Here is a 21,931-nt window from a genome sequence, read left to right on the forward strand (position 1 = left end):
GACCTGTCACAGCTCTTTACTTTACAGACCACTTTCTTAAACAAAAAGGCAGGCCCTCTGGCAGGGATTCTTATCTAGACTTCCTGGCAGCTGTGAAACCACTTGCTGGGCTGGAGCTGTTGTTCATGACTTTTTGCCAGGGCAGAGGGTCTGATGAGAAACTGTGTAAGGAGAAGCAATATTCCTTCTGTAATTTTGAATAAAAAGAGAAGTTACTTGACTGTGAACTTTCAATCTCCATAGGACTAGCTTGTACTGATACCATTAAGTTCCTTGGAAAATACCAGAGAATCAGACAGTAGGGCAGGAAATCCCCTGGCAAGATTCTTCTTTGTGATTTCACTGCTAGGAAGCTCACTTCCCACACAAGAGTAACCTCTTATAAAATGGGCACTAGTTCTCTCTATTCATTGAATGTTTCTGGGGGAAAAGCTGGCCCTGTTGAAATCAAAGGGCAACCCCTATTGACTTAAGTCACTTAATACCTTAATAGAGGTCTTGAGAGGGCAGATAAGACATGTGGACATTACATCTGTATCAGAAATACTGACAAAACCAACAGCTGAATGCTGGAAACTCGTGGAGGAATTTCCAGTAAAGACTACTCAAGCACCAAAGCACTGTTGCAAGACGGCTCCTATTTCTCTTTCCCACTCATCTTGCACCTTTTCAGTCCACAGGAGAAGGAAAAACAGCACAGGAACTTTTATGCCTCTTCTGCAAGTCTGGCCCAAGGCTGCTCAGAGGAGGAGTAAGAAGGCAAGGCATACCTTGGTGGGTCTCACCAGTAACCCACCAACCCCAGGATAACTCCAGCAGTGAAAAACACTATTCCAGGATATCATACACTGGCCACTTTCTCTGGTATATATCCTGAGGATTGCTCAGCATCAATGGCCATTGAAATAGGGATGTTGGACCGTACATTTCTGTCTACTCCCTTTCCTTTTTGTTTATTGACCTTTAGCCCATTATTTTTTCCATTCTGCTTTTGAACCAATTGATACTGTTATCCCCTGACACTTTTGCAGCAGCTTCCAGTGGATTAGCATTCACCCTGTAAAAAAGTAGTGTTCTATTTTTTTTTTCTTAAACCACTTTCTCCTTAATTTGCATATCCTGTAGTTCTGGAATTGCGTAATTCAGCAAACAGCTCTGCATCTGTTGTTTGCTCTCAAATGCCTTCACAATTTGGAAAACATCAGTCAGAACTCCTCCTCCTTCAGCATTCTCTCTCCATACTGGAAAGTCCCAGGGATTTTCATTTGTCCTGTTTTCCAGTCCTCCTTGTCTGTATCTTTCCTAGCCATCCTTCCTGCAATATAGACACCAGAACCTGACTGATTAGACAAAATATGTGTGCACCAAAGTTTTGCACAGTGGAAAAAATCCTGCTTTCTGGTTTATTCGCAAGACAGCACTGAGACAGGCCTGACATTATTCTGAATAAATATGCCTGGCACCACCTCCAAGAAATTTATGTCATGGGCCTGTCAAAGCTCTCCTCCTCCTCTGTCTTCAATCTTTTCTTCACCCTCCTACTGCATGCTCACATTCCTCCAAGCCAAGTCCATACTGCTCTCCCATTTTTCTGCTACACCCCCACTTTCCAAGCCTCCCTTTCCAATCTAGATAGACATCCTGCATGAACTGATTTACTGTGCACAAAACACCGCTGAACACACTAGGGAAAAATATGGGAGATGTGCACCACTGCCTCATCCCAGAGCTAGCCTCATCCCAGAGCTAGCACCTGCATTTGCATTGCTGTTGGCAGCAGTTGTTACCATGTGTATAATGTAAAGACATATTCTTTTCACATATCTCTACTTGAGCTTCTTGTGTGCAAGTCTGGAGGGGCCAGGCCCACCCTCCTGTGTCTAGCACAGTAGACCAGGCCACAGTGCATCAGGATGCATTTCAACATCTCAGCCACAGAGCCTGTACCTCCCACAGCTTTGCCTTCCGTGCTGAACATCAGCACTCAGATGAGTCAAAGCACCACTGCTAGTCAGGAGAAGGGAGGTAAGAAGGCTTACTATCAAATTCTACTTCTCCTACCCTCCATCTTTGCTTCTGCACTGGAAGTCCACTATTTTCACAGCCATTCTGCCAACACTGGAAAGTGTGTGGTGAAAGAGGCACTAACCAGAGGGAAGCATGCAGACACTGGTTCTCTGTTAAAAGGAAAATTGTCAAGCATGTGGTTTAGGTTTCCACAGTGAGGAGCTTGGGAAGGGCATTCCTTCAGGAAACCACTCACCCACCATTGCCAAGGTGCACGGATTTTGCCTGTGCCCCTTGTTTATTCCTTGAGGTTGCTGCCGGCCTTGCTCGTGCCTTTCCCATGACACCCACAACTGCTGCTGCCAAGGACAATTTCCTCCCACAGTCATGTGTATTCTGGCATAATGTTAAACAACCATCACTAGGGGAATTTAGTCAAAAAAATCTACTGGTAGTTTTATTTTGCAGTGGAAATCTGTAAAGATTATTTACAATCCGCTTACATTTTACAAGAAGGGTCTGATTTGGCTCATCACAAAATAACGGAATTCTGACATTGATCTGAGAATGATTGAAGCCAGCAAGAATACCTTAGCAGTCCTAGAATTTACTAGATTATAACTCCAAACATTTTTTGAATAATATTTAAAATAAAATGTTTCACAAATGAGCCTCAAAGGCTTAAATTAGTTTAAATTTGTTAGAAATGCATAGCCCAGTGATTGTGTAACTTCACTGAAGGTACAGAGTTTATAGCAATATCAGTGAAAAGAGAACATTTTCCAAACATTACCACAACCACACAAATCATATAAAAAACATTCATGCTGCGGAGTAATACAAAATAAAAATCACCCGATCAGCTCAAGCAATATTGATTTATATCTATGAATTAACAAAATTTCTCTGTACAGTTGTAAGAAGACTTCAGTTTTACAAACTGATATTTAGTTGAACCTATTTATAACACAAATTATACACTATGTACAAACCTAGTTCTCCATAGAACTCTTTGTTCAGAATGCTTCAACACAGAAGTGATTTACCAATTTCTAGGTCAGGATTCTAGCTCTTCCTTTAATTTAAATACCAAAACACTTTTAAAAACATGAAAATAAGCCCATTTGCTATCACATGGTGCTGTTCTTAAGTCACTAGTTTGTTACCGTATGTTACAGAAGAGTAGAACCAGTCACAGCAATAAATAAATGTGCTTATTATCAACTAAAGACTTATATTCACATGATCAAACTTTCAACCTGAGTGCTTTTACAAGACTGTAGGATCCATTGATCTTTGCCTGTCTTGACACGTAGATCAAAATTGCAACTGCAGGTACTGCTACTGCTGCTACAGATGAGAATGCAATAATCAGTGGTATCATCTGATCTGGTTCTTCCAATCTTGCTGAAAATGGAGACAAAAGGAGGGGAAAAAAGTGTAAATATTTTTTGAAACAGATACATATGCATCACTGTAAAAGCAGTATTATTAATGACCTTCATGTGGAACATATTTCTGTTTTCATGCACAAAGCATACTTTTTGTGTTTTCCTTACATTTTTTTCTTTAGTAACTTCATATTACATACTTTAAATACTAGCCACTATCTTGGTCTTGAATTTGCTATGCAAGTTCAAACCTATCTGATATAATCTACAATGGAGAATACTGTGAAATTCACAAAGAATATGAGAGGAATACCACATATTATACCCAGGAAACATTTGGGTACATTTCAACTTCCTGAAATTCATCCTTCAAGGGGAAAACCATGTTTTAAAAGTTCAATATTTAGATTTTTTGTGAATCACAACCTTCTCTGGATTAGTCTCACTGTGCATGCATGTGGACAGAAATGCAGCCAGGAATCAGCTTTTTGTGGCCCTGTCATTAAAGCCACAAGAGACAATGACAGCCACACTGAAAAGAGGTTAAAATACAGCATATTCTGACCAGGTTGTTGGGTTTGATTTTGGGTGAGGGTGGTTTTTTTAGGTAAATCACAGTACTGTCATGCAAGGATCAGCTATGAACTAGTTGTGCTCACCTTGACACAGATTTCACTAAAAAGTACAAACAAAATAGGTTTAAGGCCACCCAGCTACCTACAATAGCTCTCTCAACCTCTGTAATGCTGTTCCAACCCTACTGAAAATATGAAGGATCTATATGCTTGTATAATTTTTGGGAACACTACAGAGTATAAAGTTTCCATTCATTGACAGCAGAATAATTTCTCCTGATGGGCTTTTTTCAGGACCATCTCTGAGGGTGTATGTGCTACACGTAACAGTGATATTTTTACCTCTTTAACATTTTCTGATGGATATACTAACACAGTAATATTTTGGAGAGGAACTGAAAAAAAAGGCAGGATTTAGCAACAAACAGAAGCAAAACTCATGAGGCATCAGCAGCCTTTGCATGTAAAATACTAATCCAGTTAATGGGCCCACTGTAGTAGTTGAGCATGTAGCTTTAGACACTGCTCTGTCAGCAGCTATCCTTCACCACTGAAGCCAACAGCAGCTGGCAAAAAGAACATTTTATCAATTGATAGAGTATGTTGTATATTTTTACATTATGTGGAGCCTCTTTTTATTTTCCTATTTCAAATTCACTCTTTATTTGTTTGAGTTCATGGAAGGGGACAGACCAACAAACCCAGAGGCTGATGTCCTCCTTCAATTAAAGAGAAACAGAAAAGGCAAAGGAAGGAGTCCTAGAATTGTATTTTTTTTCCACAAGGTTCTGCAGTTTTATATCCTGCTTTCAAAAGATGAAGTGTAAATACATAAAATTTTGAAGCAGCAATTATTTTATCCTTCTGCTATTTTGGACAGAAGTTTTCATTAGCATTAAGACCCTATCACTTACAAGAACCTGTGCAACTCATGTCAGTTTTTTTAAAGACCAGGCATTCTTAATGAAACTGAAGATGTAACTCTGTGTAAAACAAATTCTAATATGAACTCTACACAGCAGTTATTTTAACTAACCTTTGACATAAATACTGTGTGCTGAGACTGCTCCCCCAGTTCATTAACAGTATGTATGCGTATATTCCTGCATTCCTCAGCTGAGCCTTGTCTGTGGTACATTTTCTATCTGCTGTTTCAAGGGTTGTGAACCTATCATCAACTTTCTTTTACAGACTACTGCTAAGAGATGTAACATCTGCAGATATGTGAGGAATGGTAACACTTTGTCCTTGTTTCGCTTTGCTTGAAGGGGAAATCAAAAGTGTATTTTTTGGTGCAGCTATAAAAATAGTAAAGAACAGGGAAGAGCTGAATTGGTGGCAGAAGTGATCCCTTAGCAAGACACTGTTGCTATGCAATAGGCAGAAGCAGCAGAGCTAAAGCAGAGAAGTCTGATTAGTATTGAAAATGAAACTTTGCTATCATTCCATCTAAGTTGAGGAATCAGCATTTCTTGTAGCTTAAATGCAGCTTGTAAGAGCAGGAAAGAGAGTTGCAGCTTAGGGAAGTGCAAAGAGCTGTAATACAGTGCTTCCATAGAGCAGCTTCAGCATGTACTGTCTCCTTGAATCTTTCCTATGCACATGTCCACTGAGGCCTGCTCAGAAGGATATTTCCTTCCAGGCACTGCATGTCCTCTTTACCTCATGCATACATTTGTCAGTTGGAAGGAGTGATGGAAGCCCAGCTGACTTAACTTTTCATAAGCTGTCTGTACTAAGGCAGACATCATGCTTCATTGTTTAAAGCTTCCTAAATCATTTGGTGACATTAGGGCCATATTTTAACTCCATTGACATCAAAGACACAATAACCTCATACTTCACAAAGAAAATCTGGACTAAAAATACATAGACCAAAAAACTCGTTTTCTGTCTTCTTCTACAAACCTTGAATATATAATTTCACAGCTTTTTTCTCCTTGCCAACTGGATTATAAGCTTCACATTCATAAAGCCCCAGATCTTGACTTTTCAAGTTCTGTATAGTGAAAGTTGCATTTGTAGATATTTCCTCAAACTCCCCACTGGCCTTCTTTTTCTTCCAGAAGATCAGAGGAGCTGGATTACCAGAACTAGTACATTTCATTGTCACAGTTTCTCCTTCTTTAAGAGCATCAGTAGGGATAACAGTGATCATTGTATTCTTTGGTGCATCTGAAAGGAAGAGTCCTATAGTTAATCATCACTGGATTTTTTAGAGATTGAGCCAATGTGTCCTGTAAGATACTAGACTATCACCCTCCCAAAGCTAATTTCTTTTTCATTCTCAAAACAAAAGTAAAGCACATGGTATCAGAGTTTCCATACAAACCCTTCATAGCCTAAACATTCTAACCAAATACTTCTAACCACGTAGATCCATTCCTTACTCATTCAGATCTGTACTAAAGACTGTCGTCACATTAAAGATTTCATGACTTTGTTTTGCTCATCAACACTGCTCCTTTCTTAGGGAAAAGCAGAGGACTATAATGATTTTTTGTTCTCACAGGGTTTTGTTTAATTTGATAGCTATATTTATCACTGAAGAATCAACTAATTATTTTTAAATGACTGGGAAAACTTCATACATACTTACATGTCACATTAAGTGTGATTTCACTTTTACTGTTCCCAAACTTATTTTCTGCTACACATTCATAATCTCCTCCATTTTGGAACATGACAGATGGAAGAAGAATACTTCTGGCACTGTAAGGCCCCACTTTTGCATTGTCAGATTTTCTCCTTAAAATAATCTTGGGAGGAGGGTTACTTTCAGCAGAACATTGTATGGAAACATTTTCTCCTTCTTGAACTGTTGTAGAAGGTTCAATGGAGAGTTTTGTAATGACTGGAGCACCTGCATGACAAAAGAAAAGGCTGTTAGACTAATGCAAACGATAAAATAACAACAATAATATTATTACGTCCAAAACAATTTTACTATTAAATGTCTATTAATTTTATTACTAATGGCTAAAACTACTAGGTCAAAGAAAGAGACTGTGATGTCCCTATGAAACTGCTACACGCATTATATCTCAAGGAAATAACAGTGTGTGTGTCCCCACTACTTTCTCACACTTTCTCAGATTCTTTTATGACTTTTAGTGTTGCATTGTGGAAAATGTATAGAAGTGTGCACATACAACAGCAAAACAGAGAGAATTAGCTGAAAATTAATATAGAAATAAGAAGTACAGCCCATGAGGAGCAGCCTTAAATTGAAGCTGAATCCAGAATATGTAACAAGGAAAGCCCCATATTTTCCTAATTTTCAGTGTTTCAGCATCCTCTAACGTAACAGAGATCAGCCAGCTAGGTACTGGATAATAAAAGTGAAACTCAAACAGAGTTGTACCTTGTATAATAATGTCCACAGTTGCTTTCTCTGTTCTATTAGTTACCAGATTAATTGCTTCACAGATGTACAATCCTGAGTAATTGAAGTGGACATGGGGAATAGAAAGGACATTGTTTCTTATCAGATGCTGAATGCTTTCCTCAGCCAAATATTTACTCCAAACTATTTGTGCTGGTGGGTTACTCTGAGTCACACAAGTGAGGTTCAGAGAGTCTCCTTCCATTGGCGAGTTGCCTGGAGATGCAGTAATGACAGTATTTTGTGGACCAACTGTAAGAGAACAAAGGGAAGAAAAGATCAGTATGTAAATGAAGAATGACATGTATATCTCTAACACTAGCTTTTCTAGAGGTATATGTCACAGAATACCAAGAAAAAAATGAATTATGAGTATCCCGGTAGCACAATGGAACAATTTTTCCAGATTCAGTAAGATGTTTTGCTAGCAGTTTTGAAAGCAAGCTAGCCAAAGCCCTTGTACAAAGATACTTACAATTTGCATTAATTTTCTGAGAAGATGTTCTTTCTTTGGGTTCAAAGTCCATATCAGCAATTAGTAACCTGGCCACACAGGTAATCTTTTTCCCAATATCTTCAGCCTTGGGAAGAAATGTATATGTCACAATTTTGGTCTCTGTATTTGTGCTCTCATCTTGAGAAAAATCTGTCACATGATGATCTCCATCTCCATCTTTCTTTAGGAAAACTTCCAGGCGATCAGAAGGATACACATCAGGAATTTTACAGATGACAGTGGCTGGTTCTCCAGCAACTAAGGATGGGCTGATCTCAATGACAGGATCACTGGGGAAAGCTAAAAGAATAAAATCAATTTCTTTAGACTAGCAGAGATGAATGTAGGGTGAATATAAGAGCAAGGTCCAGACACCAAATATCTTGAGTTTAGATGATATTCTATCTACATTATTACAAGACAGATGATATTCTATCAACATTATTACAAGACAAAGACATATCATGATCTGAAGACTTACAGGTCCTTTATAAGCAGTTCATATACTAACTTTGGAATTTTATTTGTACTATTGCTGAAACATGATCACAAAAGTTCTAGTAAGATTCAGCATGGCATCTAGGCAGTGATATAGTTGCCTAACTATAGGCAGTCAGAGCAATCCATACACTAGTGCTATCCTGTTTTCTGTGCTGGTAGGCTTAGACATCTGAATTACTCCCCTGCAAACTACAAAGGCTTGAATTTTTTTCTCCCCAGTTCTGGGAATGCATACAGGCAGTGTATTTTTTGGCATTCAAGAATTATCAAAAATAAGAATAAATAATACTAGTACATACAATCTTTAATGCAGAAAGCTAAGCACAAAAGGGCTAAGAAAGTGTTCTGAACAGACATATAAAGGACTCTTGGAAGTATATGTTGAGCTATAACAGACTCATTATCCTAGAATTAAAAGTTAACTGGTAACCACAATATCTAAAACAATTATTGAGTTTTCTATCAATATTGTTCTATTTAAAGAGAATTTTACTATTTTACTTACAGTAAACTTCAACTTTGACACTCTTCTCCTTTCTCTTTTTCTCAGCACTGTTACATATGACAGTACAAAGATAAGAACGAGAATTCACAACGCTAACTGGATTCATAGTCAATGTAGAATGTGTCCTGTGGTTGCTGACTTTTCCTCCAAGGGGACTGTCCATCTGTGTTCTCCAGGAAAAACTTGGTGATGCACAGCCAGTAGTATTGCATGTGAGTATGACTGTGTCTCCAATCTGTGCCACAATTCTCTTAGCAGGTATAATTTCCATTTCAAAACCTTTAACTACAAAAGGGAAACACACATCAAATCAGCAGCTTTCTCAACTTTTATCTTCCTATTTCTTCTCATGTTCTACTGTGACATGAGGTCTTTATGCTTCAGTTCTTTATGGTTGTGTGGAAGTTTAATAAATCCCATACAGTGGCTTACATATTCAAAACACCCCATAAACATTGCTATTATTTTCAAAGACAATACAGACTCAGATGAGTAACAGACAGTTTTCATGTATAAAATGGCATAAACCAAATTTAAATAAAGGCATTGGCACAATACAACTTCTTTTGTCAGGTGGACCTGGTTCTAAAACTTTGTAATATTTGAGGAGAGAGGTAGCAGGTAGATAGCAAAGACAATAGCAGAAACACTTTCAACAGGACTTTTAGTACCAAACTTGCCTGATACTGTCAGGAATGACAGTAAAAAATCAAGCATGCAGTGATACACTGCAGTTGTCTCCTAGACTGTCTTTTAGCAAACTCAATAGGAAAACGACTGAGTCATTGCAGAGCACAGAAAAGCTCAAAGTAAATGTCAAAAAAAGCTTACTGACATTTTGACAGAGCTACTTAATTGACAGTTGTATTCAGTGAAAGAAAAGGTAACTGGAGAAAAGAGAAATAAAGATCAAACAGTAAATTTTAGGTCATTTTACACTTAACAAAGTTAAAACAAATAAAACAAGCACCACCAACCCCCACCTTCCCCAACTTACCAGTCCTTAACACACACAAAATTACTAGCACAGCCTGGCTTGTTCTTCCCATCTCTTCAAACATTTGTAATTGCTATTACTGGGTAAAGAAAGTAAATTCAAAAGTTTATTTTCTATTTTCTGTGAAGAAACTCTGTGAGAACTTTCTGCTCTGCAACAGTTTATTACAAGAGCCCCAGCGTGCTCCTTATAAAGGCTCCTCTGGAGGCAGAGTGGGAAATCCCTGGACGGGGAAATCCAGAGCAGGGAGGAAGACCGGGCGGTGTCCGTTGGCTCAGCGCCCTCTGCTGCTTCTGTCAAAGCCCAGGAAAATAAATGGTAACACTTGAGTTTATACAGTGCCTACATTTGAAAAAAATCTATTTCAGATTTGATCCTGCAAACAACTGATAAAATGAAAGAATGTGCTTAAGTCCAAGTAATTGAATGCAACTATATCTCAGAAGAAAAAGTTACTCAAATTTGCTTTTAACAAAAATATTTTTGTGGGACTGAGTCTTCAAAACACTTCTAACAATGCTCAGCTCTGTAAATAACATTACATGACTCAGTATTTCCTGTGAAAACTGTGCTACCAGCTTAAGAGGTGTTGTTACTCATGCTCCTAAGTATTTTTGATCTCTAAAATTGAAGAAATACATCAGATAACAGAAGTCTAGAGATCTGAATTCATCAGCTTAAATCAGGCTCATACTGTTCAAATTAAAGAATGAACTAATATTCCCAATGCCACTTTGCAGTGGATATGCAGTTTGGAATAGTTCTGAGGACAACTCTTACTGGCTAATATGGCAGTGACGTTAGGAAAAAAAGTAAAATAATATTTTCAGTGTTTAATTTTCAGTTGGAAATGCTGTGAATGCAAAGAATGGAGACAGATTTCTAAATCTCAGTTGTTTATTTATTTAACTACTTAAGTAAATACGGTACTGTAGAGGCATCTGGGGAGGCTGGATAAATGTGCTGAGGTCAGCTGGATGAGGTTCAATATGGTGAAGTGCCAGGTCCTGCTCTTGGCTTGCAGCAACCCCCTGCAGCACTGCTGGCTGGGGAAGAGTGTCTGGGAAGCTGCACAATGGAAAAGGAGCTGGGGTGCTGATTGACAGCAGCTGAACATGAGCCAGCGTGTACCCAGGGGGCCAAGAAGGGCAGTGGCATCCTGGCCTGTACCAGGAATGGTGTGGCCAGCAGGACCAGGGCAGGGATTGTCCCCTTATACTCAGCACTGGTGAGGCCACACTGAATGCTGTATCCAGCTGTGGGCTCATCCCCTCAGGGAAGACACTGGAATGTGAAGAGTAAACTCATAAATATAAACGGGATGAAAGATAATGAAAAGATAAATCTGTGATCTCAGGCAGAAAGTATGTAATAATAATAATAACAATAATGATGATGATGATGATGATGATGATGATGATGATGATGATGAAAAAAACACCCAAAGACAATCCAAGAATTACCCAGAAGCAATAAAGCAGGGAAATCTGAAGCATCTAGAAATGCCCAACCAGAAGTAATTAAAACTAAAATTCAATGAAATTGCTACAGTGGATTCTACCATATTATTTTATTTTTATTATCACCATCATACTTTTTTGGGGTTTTTTGTTAGAGGAGAAGGAAAAGGAGGAGGAGGAGGAGAAAGTGGAGAAGGAGGTGGAGAAGGAGGAAGACTAAAACACTCCTAAGTGTCACATAATACAAGCATAGTGCTGTTCTGGAAGTACTGCTATCAAATCCAAAAATCCAAAAGCTATCCAGGATAGGAAACAACACATCTACATAATGTGATTTTACTGCAGAGAAAACGGTTTTGTTGAAGTGAAGTATATTCTCTCACTTCAGTTGCAAATAATTTCTTTGAAATCACAGAGAGAAGCAAGAAATTAAACTCTTCAACTTGGACTGCTAAATAATCATCAGAAGCTAAGATGAAAGAGAAAGGGCAATATTTCCTTTTTTCTGGGAAATCAGACAGAAAAAAAACTAAGCATAGGAGACCATATCTGCATACTGGAAAAGTTTTAATCAAGATCTTCACCAGATAACATGAAATAGGAAATAACTCTGATCCTGCTCTCAGTAAATTAAACTGGACAGCTGCCATTAACTTTACCGGAGGTGGATCCTCAGCAGCGGGACTACTATACTGAATGATCAGACAAATTCATCTCAGACAGTTTAGGTAAGAGAGAGTTAGCCAACAAATATTACTAAAGGAGCTACAAATCTGCCAAAAATTTAAAAAAGTTTTCTAAAACTTTCTCTTTACACAACTTCAAATGTAAGCCTTCTATGTTTTTTAAAAGGAATATGTATATTACTGTTGCTCCTACTACCCTCAGCATCAACCTCAAAATAGGAAAATGGGCACCAAGTTGGATTATTTTCAGAACTGTCTGTGAACCAACAGAGATCAGCTGACAAGTTTTAGCACTTGACCTTGAGAGTTCAGATAATCTAGCTTTTTATTCAAACAGAGGAGGATGCTGGGGGTAAAAATGGAAGATGCATCTACATCCACAAGTATTATAGGACCAACTGGAAGAAATCTTGACATACAGAGTGTAATGAGGACTGGAATGAAAGAAGTATTGCAAGAATATTACTAAAGGCAAAAAAAGATTAAAATAATTAAGCACTGGGATATAACTACATGTTTTTCAATATATCTAGTAATCAAAAGAGACTTCTAAGGCTTTGATGGACAAACAAAGATAAAACAATTATGTGTTGCAAAAGGGAGTTTGGAAATACTGAACACAATTTTTGGCCTGGCATAAGAAAACACAAGTGTCCTTCAGGAAATTTACATCAGACTTGTTGGGATTTTAAGAAAAGAAACCTTTTCAGAACTGTGCTAAGCATTTACTTTAACTCATACTTCTGCAATCCTGTTAAATACTTACATGCTGCATTTATTACTTTCCTCTAAGCAGAAGAGATAATGAGTTCTTGAAATCTTAATGAATTATTTGAACAAAATGCATTTTATCCTACATATTAGTTATCCAACATTTATACATATCTTCCTGCATCTTTAGTGTACTGCACTGTGTCACGGAGGCTGTTGGGGGAGAGCTGAAAGGCTAACCTTCTGCAGAATTTGGACTCTTAAAATCTTCAGCACTAGTTTTGTGATTTATGGCCAAACATCTATGGGGAAGAGAGATGATCCTTTTGACAGAGGAAATTTAAGAAAAAAGAAGGTAGAAGGAAATGCATCTAATCTGATATTCTTTTTCCTGTGTCAGCAACAAAATTCTTCATGACACTTTATTCCTGTATCTGCATCTAGAGGCATGATTTGGGATTTCTGCTAAAAATACTCTGTGCTGGAATCATAACTTCTCCACAGGACCCCAACACAGAATCATATTACTAAAGATCTCTGTGTCCTATCAACTTGAGAGGTCAGAATCCTTCTGTGGAAGCCTTGACATTCTGGTGAGAGGATGCAGCGAAGACTGACTCAACAGTTCTTCAAAGAGGTGTCACAGCAAGTCCATACTTAGGTCTCCCATTCAAACTGCAGCCCTCACACATCTCAGGAAAGATATTCTTGGGATGTGCACTGGGGGTCTGACTAAAGAAAGCCTCTCACAGAGTTTTGGATGCTTTACAGAAGAAACTGAGATGAAGAGCTCCCACCCTATGCAAAGAGTGTCTGATACCTCTGCAGAATGATTGTGCCTAAAGAAAAAGAGCCAGAGGACTGTGCTGTAACTCAAAAGAGAACTAATCTCAGAGGGAAAACTCACATGCATCACCAAAGGAGGAATGCCCTTCAGGCACCACATGCAATTAGTACCTTTAATATGGCCATATCTTGATAAAGTAACTGAAAAAACATGAAGCTGGAGGACATGTATGAAGACTGCTGATTACATGGCTAATACATCAGGGAATTATCTGCCACCTTCAACATTTTCAGTTCTCAGCAACCTCAATAGCCTGCTCTACAGGTCATACAATGTCTCCTTTCTCAGAGCACCTGGATTTTTGGTTCCCAAAGCTTCTCCAACACTTTGCTTCTCTTGACTCCCTCCACCTGCTTTCTCACCATCTGACAATAATACAATCTCTGTATAGCCCCAAGAGGGGGAGGAGAGCATCACTGACTCCCTATAATTTTCATCTCCGGATGGGAAGGATGAGATCTACATGCAGATCTATTTAAAGGGTTGTGTCTGTTTCAGGAATTGTAACTTTGTACCTAACTACAAAAAGAACACCAACGCATTACCCTGTAACCCACATCACACCTCACAATTGTACTCCACATCTAACTTGTCATCTATTGCAAGAAGGAAAAGAAAAAGAAACATCTTCAGAAAGTTTTATCATCTGCTTCTTCTCCTTTTCTGGAATTTCTTAAATACTGAATGTAAAAATAAATGCATCTACTTCCTTCATTATCTTCCTCAGGCACCAGTTTCTCAGTTAGGACGCTTCCTGTCTGGTCAGTCTTAAGGCAGCCAGAATTCACAAAGCTGCCAGATAAAATAATTCAAAAATGTGACAACTTGCGTAGACTACAGAATAGCTAAATTTTTATTTTCTTCTATTCAGAGGCATTGTCCACTTCACAGAAAGAACAAAAACTTCATCTAATAATAAATAAAAGCCACTAGAGAAAAAAGTCCCTACATTTTATCTTAGTCTTTTGTTACTGGCAAAAAACATGCTGTGGAAATTCCAAACTTTATTTTTAAAAAAAACAAAAGTATGATTTTAGTGGTGCTGGATCTAAAAATGAAACTGTTTGATAGCCTTGAAATCCACATACCTAAAGTGCCAAGTGCTATAGTCCAAGACAAACTTTATTAGCTTGGATAGCTGAGCTCCTGTTGTCTCTATAGTGACATAGGTAAAAAAAAAAGGTTCCCTCCTGAAATATTATCTAATGTATAAAAAGAGCCACATTCAAATATGAGCCTTGGACTATTCAAAATCTCTTTGGAAATTCTGAAGTAAGACTTCAGATCTACTTTTATTTTGATCTGAATATACCAAGGCATATCAAAATCATTTGTTCTCACTGAAGAAAACACCAAAAAACCCCCAGATGAAACTCATTCAAAATGGACAGAGTCAAAAAATAGAGTAGGCTTTGGGTCAACATGCAGGTGATAACTAGAACTTAGGATATGATGAGGTAGTCAGATAAAAACATTTAGGAAGGAATATGAGCAAGTTACTTAATTGCCTCAACATTCCACAGGAAATTCCATTACCATTAAATCTTGTTGTGTACTTTATTAAGCCCAGTATTTTACATGGTCAGAAGTTTATCGAGACAGTGGTGGGGAACTTTTTGACCAAGCTTTTTTTATTACTCACCAGCAGCAGTTCTCCAATACACTTGTAGATCTGTCACTTCCCTCCTTCCCACGTCCTTCTTGCTCTTTGGTCATGAGGCACATGGATGTCCCCATGGACCAAAGAAGAAAAAGGAGAATGATGAGAGCAAGATCCATAACAGACAATTCCACCTGCAAGAAATACAGAACTTGGATTCTCCTAGACAATCTACTGAAAACTGCACTGCTATTAATTGATTATCCTTCAACTTATCTTCCAGAATATATGCTTTGCTATTCTCCTACAATGGTTCATATTTTGAAATACCATGCTTGACTGTGTATTTCTGCTGCCTTGTGTTACAAAAATGTTATCTTTGTTGTCCCACAGTGGACTGGCTCACAAACAAGTAGAAATATTACACAGATGTCAGAAAGAAATTAAATTACTTAACTTTGCAGAATTCAAGATTCCTAATTTTTAAATCTTCCATATAGGTAAGAACTACAAGCATTGTTCAGTTTGTTTTTGTGGTTTTGGTTTTTTTTTAAGATACACATTAAGGAAATCTTTCTTTTACCTAGATTTCGTCACCTTCCCCTCTATGGAAGTGGACTGGAAGTCCTGAAGAAACTGACCTTCCAAATAGAAACAATCAGGAATGAGCCATTTTTTACTTCCATCAAGCCAAAATGACAAGTATCTAAGAGGAAGCATTTTGCAGTAGTAAAATATGTATGTTTGTGTGTCTGTACACATACTGATAAATCAACTGATGCTTGAAGCCAGCTGCAACTCTGTTAAAGATCTGGCACCTTTCTTTTGTCTCTTGAATGTACTCTACCCTAAATAAAAACCATGCTGTTTTGTTACTTGGACTATTTCTCTCTTTCCTTTTTTCTTCCTCCAGACAGTTAGGTATTATCTTAACTGCTTTGTTTGTTAACACTTCCACAAAAGGAATATGCCAAAGTAGGAGTGGCTTTTATTGTGATAAAACTATAAAGTGATAAAACAATAAGCAACTGATTTTTTCTCAACAGGCAAGGGTAAGAAAGATGCGAGTTACTGGAATTTATTTCCCCTTTCCAGACAATTACTTGGCTAGGCATCAAAGCCCCAGCCCATGTAGTCTGATATAGACATCTGAGCAAGAATGACTTTCATAGTTGTGTCACCTTCTATCACAGACCATGTTACCCTCTAGTGATAAGAGAGGCAACTTGAGAAATGTGTCACATGTTTGAAATTGCTCTCAGGCAGGATAAAAGTCTGTGCTGAATTAGTATGAGAAATACCTGACTTCCAACATTCCAATACTTCTTAGCCAAGGATCTCTCCTGACATTTACCAAGAATTGTATGTGATTATCAAATCATAAATAAGAGATGATTTAATGACTCTCTTGTTTGGATAAAGTTTGACTTAATTTCTTACTATAGCTAGCTCCACACCGTGAGGAACTGATATTGGCAGCCCTCTTTCAATGGCTCAGCTCCAGGCAAACCTATATGGTTGCAGCTGAATGAAATCACTATTGACTAAGTGAGGTGACCATGTATCTGGAGCTGGGACATCCTAATGAGAAAGAGAACAATTCTGTGCAACACACAGTTTCCAACAGATAAAGAAGACATGAATGTTTCATAAGCAGTGTTGAATCCATTGATCCAAGGATCAATCAGTTAAGTTCTCATAGGCTCATGGGCTCGAGATTAATCTTACCTCTGTAGCGCCTTTCAGTACTCAGGATATCCGAAGCATGGTGAGTAGGATCTGCAACACCATCAGGATCCAGGCACAGGAATTTCCCGAGATGTATGAGGGTGAATTCATTAAGATTTTAAACAAATCGTCTGACACCAAGTTTCCTAGATTATTTGAATGAATATAATACAAACATCTCACACTAAAAAGAAATACATTCTAGGAATTCTATATGATTGATTTAAAGTGTCTGATATAAACCCATCAACCTATAAGTGATTTATTATTACATTTTATTATACTGATTCATCGACTATGGCATCAAGATCCAGCTGCTGCCTTTGCTTTTCTTGCACTTTCAGGTGTCTTATCCCATGACTATTGAATTTTTGTGGCATGGAGATATTTTCATTCTACCTCTAAGGTCAGCATATGGATTCTTCTGTAGCTCATGGTTTCATAAAATGTGCTGTTACATAGCAAATATAGTCTATCAACAATTTGGGATCTCAGAAAATTTAAGAAAAATTGCTTCCCTTTATCCTGCATATTGTATTTATTAATGGGAATATTTATTTTAAATTAATTTTTCTAATTCATTATTTGAAAATTAATAAATAAAAATGATATGTAAAGATTAATACAAAATTTTTACATTTAACATAAAGGAGGACAAATTTTCAGGTCAAGTCTATAGCAGAGAATGATTATAAGAATGAAGATAAATTTTTCGCAAGATTAAAAATTAAGCAGAGTATATGTTCAAAACTCCATAACTACCCAGGAGGAAAGCAATAACTAAATTAATCTGCACTATTTACTAGTTCCTGATAGCTCACCATATTCCTTTTTTAATAAAGGAAACAACTGCTTTCTAAGTTTTTGAAAGGATTGTACAGCTGATAAATGCTACTAATTTAGACTAAAACTGCAGCTGGTTATAAAGATGAATAAATGGGGAGATGACAATCCTGCACAACATTCCTTGTGAAGCTAGTTTTAGTTTTGTGAATCACATGTAAACTTACCTTGATCTTTTATTTTCTTAGTCTTCCTAATAAAATCTAATGTTTCAATGAATGCATTCCATATTATGGCACTAAGCCGTTTTCATAAGGATTTCTATAATATGCCAGTTAAGATTCAGTTCATCCTTCCAAGGCTGTTTTAGACAGAAAACTAAAGCAAAAACTCAGACAACCACATTAGTGTTTTGACTGGCAAACACAGGTACCTATGGGACTCGAGCGTGAATAGCACTTTTCTGGCACATAACTGTAGAGAAAATCATTGTGAATAACTGGAAATCCTGTCAGGCTCTAATTAGAAGAAATAGGACACAAAACCGAGTGAGAAGTTGTCTGTGACTTCTTGGCAATCTCATGATTACAGAGTGGAATCAGTTGTATCAATTTCATAGTAACTCCTTAGTCACTGAGGGTTAAACACAGTGCAAGCCTAATTTGATATGTGATTGGAACTTCAGTTTCACCTTGGCTGTAGTTGCTGGCTGTGTCTCTACATTATTCAGAGAGCTCTCTGGAGCTCATGGAATGTCAAGAGCCTGCAGGGAAAGCGAGTGTAGCCTGGTTTGTCACGTCTGGGTTTACAACACACAGAAGTGTTCAGCAACAGTGAGAGCAGCTTGATGCTTCCCATATGAATATGCAGGAACTACCCAGGAGCACAAGGCAGCTTTAAAATCTTGCTGTTAAAGAGAAACAAAATCTGTCATTCCTGCCAAGGTAACAGTGCTTTACATAGAGATAAATTTTAAATGTTCTGAGAAACTTACTACTCAAGGCATGCATGAATGTCAGGCTCTGCCACAAACTTTGTAAAATTTCCAGGGTCCACATATTGAGAGGCTATTTGGAAGAGTGTTAAAACAATTTCTTTTAAATATCATAAGTTCTTCCTATGCTAAAACTTAACATCTTTCTTGAAAAACCAGGACTTACTTACCATTGTTCCACAAAACACAATAAATAATGTAAATAGATAAAAGAACAAAACCCGGAAAATATGGAAGTAGGTATTAAGGAAAATTCTGAAAACATTATTAAATAGTCTTGCTTCAGTATCTCATGTAGTTAAGGAAAACTTTTTCCTTGTGGAGTAGCTCAAATGAAAGGACAAATGGTGCTAGCATATACAGTTAAGATAAAAAGTATTATAGAGAATATTCCTATTCTTTTATTATTATTTCCGCATATTACAAAACACATTACATGTTTTGCGTTGGAGGTTACACTTTTTAACTTCTTTCACCAAAAGGAAACTTTTTCATAATTAAGTGCTGCTGCTGTTTCTCCCTTACATTTAGAACTATTTGCTTATTATGTTTTCCAGCGTATATTAAAAGAAACACAACTGTACCCCAAAGCATTTGACAGAAAGGTCTGCTTTGGCAAGAGAAAAAAGGTTTTTCTAGTTAATTCAATATTCCTCTAAACCTTGGTAAGAATCATGGAAAGTAGGCCAGAAGCTGGCTAGTACCTGATATCTCACTCCTATTCCCCCATTTCCAGTCTTTTGGAACAGAAATCCTGTTTGGATGTGCTCATCAGTGTAGTTTTTACAAGGAGAGAGAGATGGACAGAATGTACCTACAGTGGACCAGTCCGAATTTTTTCAAGCCAGAATCCTATCCCTGACACAAGCCAAAAGCAGATTAGAAGATAAAATCTTGAGAACAGTGGAAGCACAAGTGATAGTTGCTTACACAGGGACTCGGAGAGAAATGGTCCCTGCACTGAGTCTGTGTCGTTTAAAGCATAATTCAATACAAGAAAAATCCTATGAGAAAATGAAATTTGAGAGATATCTAAGAGACTTGGAAATACAAATTTACCGATGTATTTCTAAAGCTTGCAGCCTGTCAAAATTTATATTTAAACAGCACAGAAAAATAGAAATTAAGTATTAACTAACACTACTTCAGTTAGAACTAGGAATCAGCTGCTCTGTTCTGCCACTCTAAAACCAGCACTGCTGCTTTACTGAAGACTGAAAGGCTACTTTACTTGCTTCTTTGCAATAAGGATTTCTGTAACTGAAGTAATGAGGGACATGATAATTTATAGCACTCCTGTTACACTGGGCAACTCAGCCCAGGGCTCAAGCACAAAGCAGGCATGTAGTTCAGAAGGCTGTCTTTGCCACAGCACAAAAGTTTGCAAATTTTATCACAAGAATACACATCTTTACTTGAAGAGTGGAAGTTGGCTTTGCAAAACAGCTTGAAAATCATGTCAAAACTGATCTCAAAATGCAAAAATGTTTCAAAGAAATATATGAAATAGTAAATCTCTAATGCATATAATAAAAATCCCTTTTCTTTCTGTGGTGTTTCTTTCCATTCTCGTCTTGGGACAAAATTGGCATTTATCATTATAGTAGCATCTATTCTCTCTTTAAACATTTCTCAATTTTAGCAGAGAAGCCTCTACCTTCTCCAATACACAATAGATGAAACTTTTCTAAGGCTTCAGCCCTTTTCAAAATCCCAGTCACACACAGGATAAAGAAAGAAACAGGATGTTCAAGTAAATTATACAAAAATAGGAAGAAGGTTGTTTATGAAATGGCAACCAGAGTCCTGACATATACAATATTCTCACTGTTTTTTCCTTTGCCATAAGTTTTCTGACCCTTCTTTTTTTTTTGTTTTGTTTTCTTTTTTTCTTTTTTTTTTTTTTCTGGCTGATTTATTCATCAGCTTTTTCTATCACTATGGCAAAGGCAAATATCCTCTGGAAGGAAGACATTTTCCCTTCTCCACGCTTCCTCTGGGACAGAGAAGAAAGAACATCTATTTATTATCCTGCCAAAGTTGGCCACCTGGTCAAAGACACCCATCATACTCAGAATAGAAGTGCAAGACCAGAGGGTGCTCTGGCAAAATCTGCCTGAGGAACAGATCATTTCCCACATTTATCTTTACTGTAGGTCCAATGTCTAACTTACAGCAATAGTCAACAGCAGTGGCTTCAGCAGAAGATGAAGACTGCTCATAACCAGCAAAGTTCATTGTGCAGTTCTTTAAATAATGTCCTTATTTGCTGAGATTACAGCTCCTTATTTGAGGTATGACTTCCTTCTTTAGCTTGTCCTACTTTACTGCAATTATTATTCCTTCAACAGTGAAAAACCACAAAATTGTTTTAAAAGTCAAAACCCATTCAGAATGAACAATGCATACAAACACTGATAAATACTGGTGCATATAAATTTGTTTAATTTGAACATTTTATCTCTGAAAACAGGAAGAAACTTCCCGAAAGTTTCCCAACTACAAATTATCGTATAATCAGACAGTATCAGTTTCAGAAATCACAACATACTTAAATCAAGGAAATGCAAAACATTGACAGGAAATGAGAGGAATTCTCACTAATTAAATCACAGTCCATGCTAATCTTCAGATTAAAAAAGTAATCGTCCTCATTTCATCTGTGCTATGATATTAACAACATTTGAACACAGAATTTAGTCTGCGACTTTTACATTTGACCTTTAATTGAAACAAGTTACAGAAAGGCAGATAAAAAGATACTAAAAAAAAAAGGAATTTAAGGTTTATTTATTGATTTATGTATATACTGCAGATTATTCCTGAAAGTGTCTTCTGTATGCTACCTTTATTAAAGGTACATAAACACAAACTTGTTTTCTGGTGCCACAAAAATGCTATATTTGCATCCATTTTGTCAGGATTAAGACTCATTTTAACAATGAATTTATTAGTCCTATTCTCCACACAACAGGGAACTTATAGCTCAAATTATCTCAGATATATTTAAATCTCCGTTAATTTAAAAATGTTTTTCTCAATCTGCGAGTGAATGCCAATATCACCAAGTTGTTTGCATACATACAAGTGGAGGCCAAGGACTACTCTTTTTGACAGAAACTGTCATTTGACTTGTCTAATAAGCTCAAAGGAAGCGGAAAACACTGTGAATGAACTACACAGCAAAGTTTAAGACTTATCAGTAGTAGCAAAAGGAGAGAAAATGCTTCAGTATTCCAAGTTTTATTGGAATCATTCTAGGTTA

The 21,931-nt window shown here is 37.3% G+C and overlaps 1 protein-coding gene across 1 annotated transcript; it reads right to left on the bottom strand.

The window, feature by feature from the left end:
• Positions 1-2,437: 2,437 nt before the first annotated feature.
• Positions 2,438-10,054, bottom strand: VCAM1 (vascular cell adhesion molecule 1). Its single transcript, XM_083867844.1, has 7 exons — positions 9,858-10,054; positions 8,861-9,145; positions 7,834-8,154; positions 7,338-7,610; positions 6,573-6,836; positions 5,882-6,148; positions 2,438-3,414 (listed from the first exon to the last, which is right to left on the bottom strand). The coding sequence occupies exons 1-7, from the start codon at positions 9,919-9,921 to the stop codon at positions 3,254-3,256; spliced, it is 1,635 nt and encodes a 544-aa protein (XP_083723970.1). The 5' UTR covers positions 9,922-10,054; the 3' UTR covers positions 2,438-3,253.
• Positions 10,055-21,931: the final 11,877 nt, after the last annotated feature.

Source organism: Zosterops lateralis (genome assembly GCF_965231275.1).
Source record: "Zosterops lateralis genome assembly, chromosome: 9".
Taxonomy (NCBI): Eukaryota; Metazoa; Chordata; class Aves; order Passeriformes; family Zosteropidae; genus Zosterops; species Zosterops lateralis.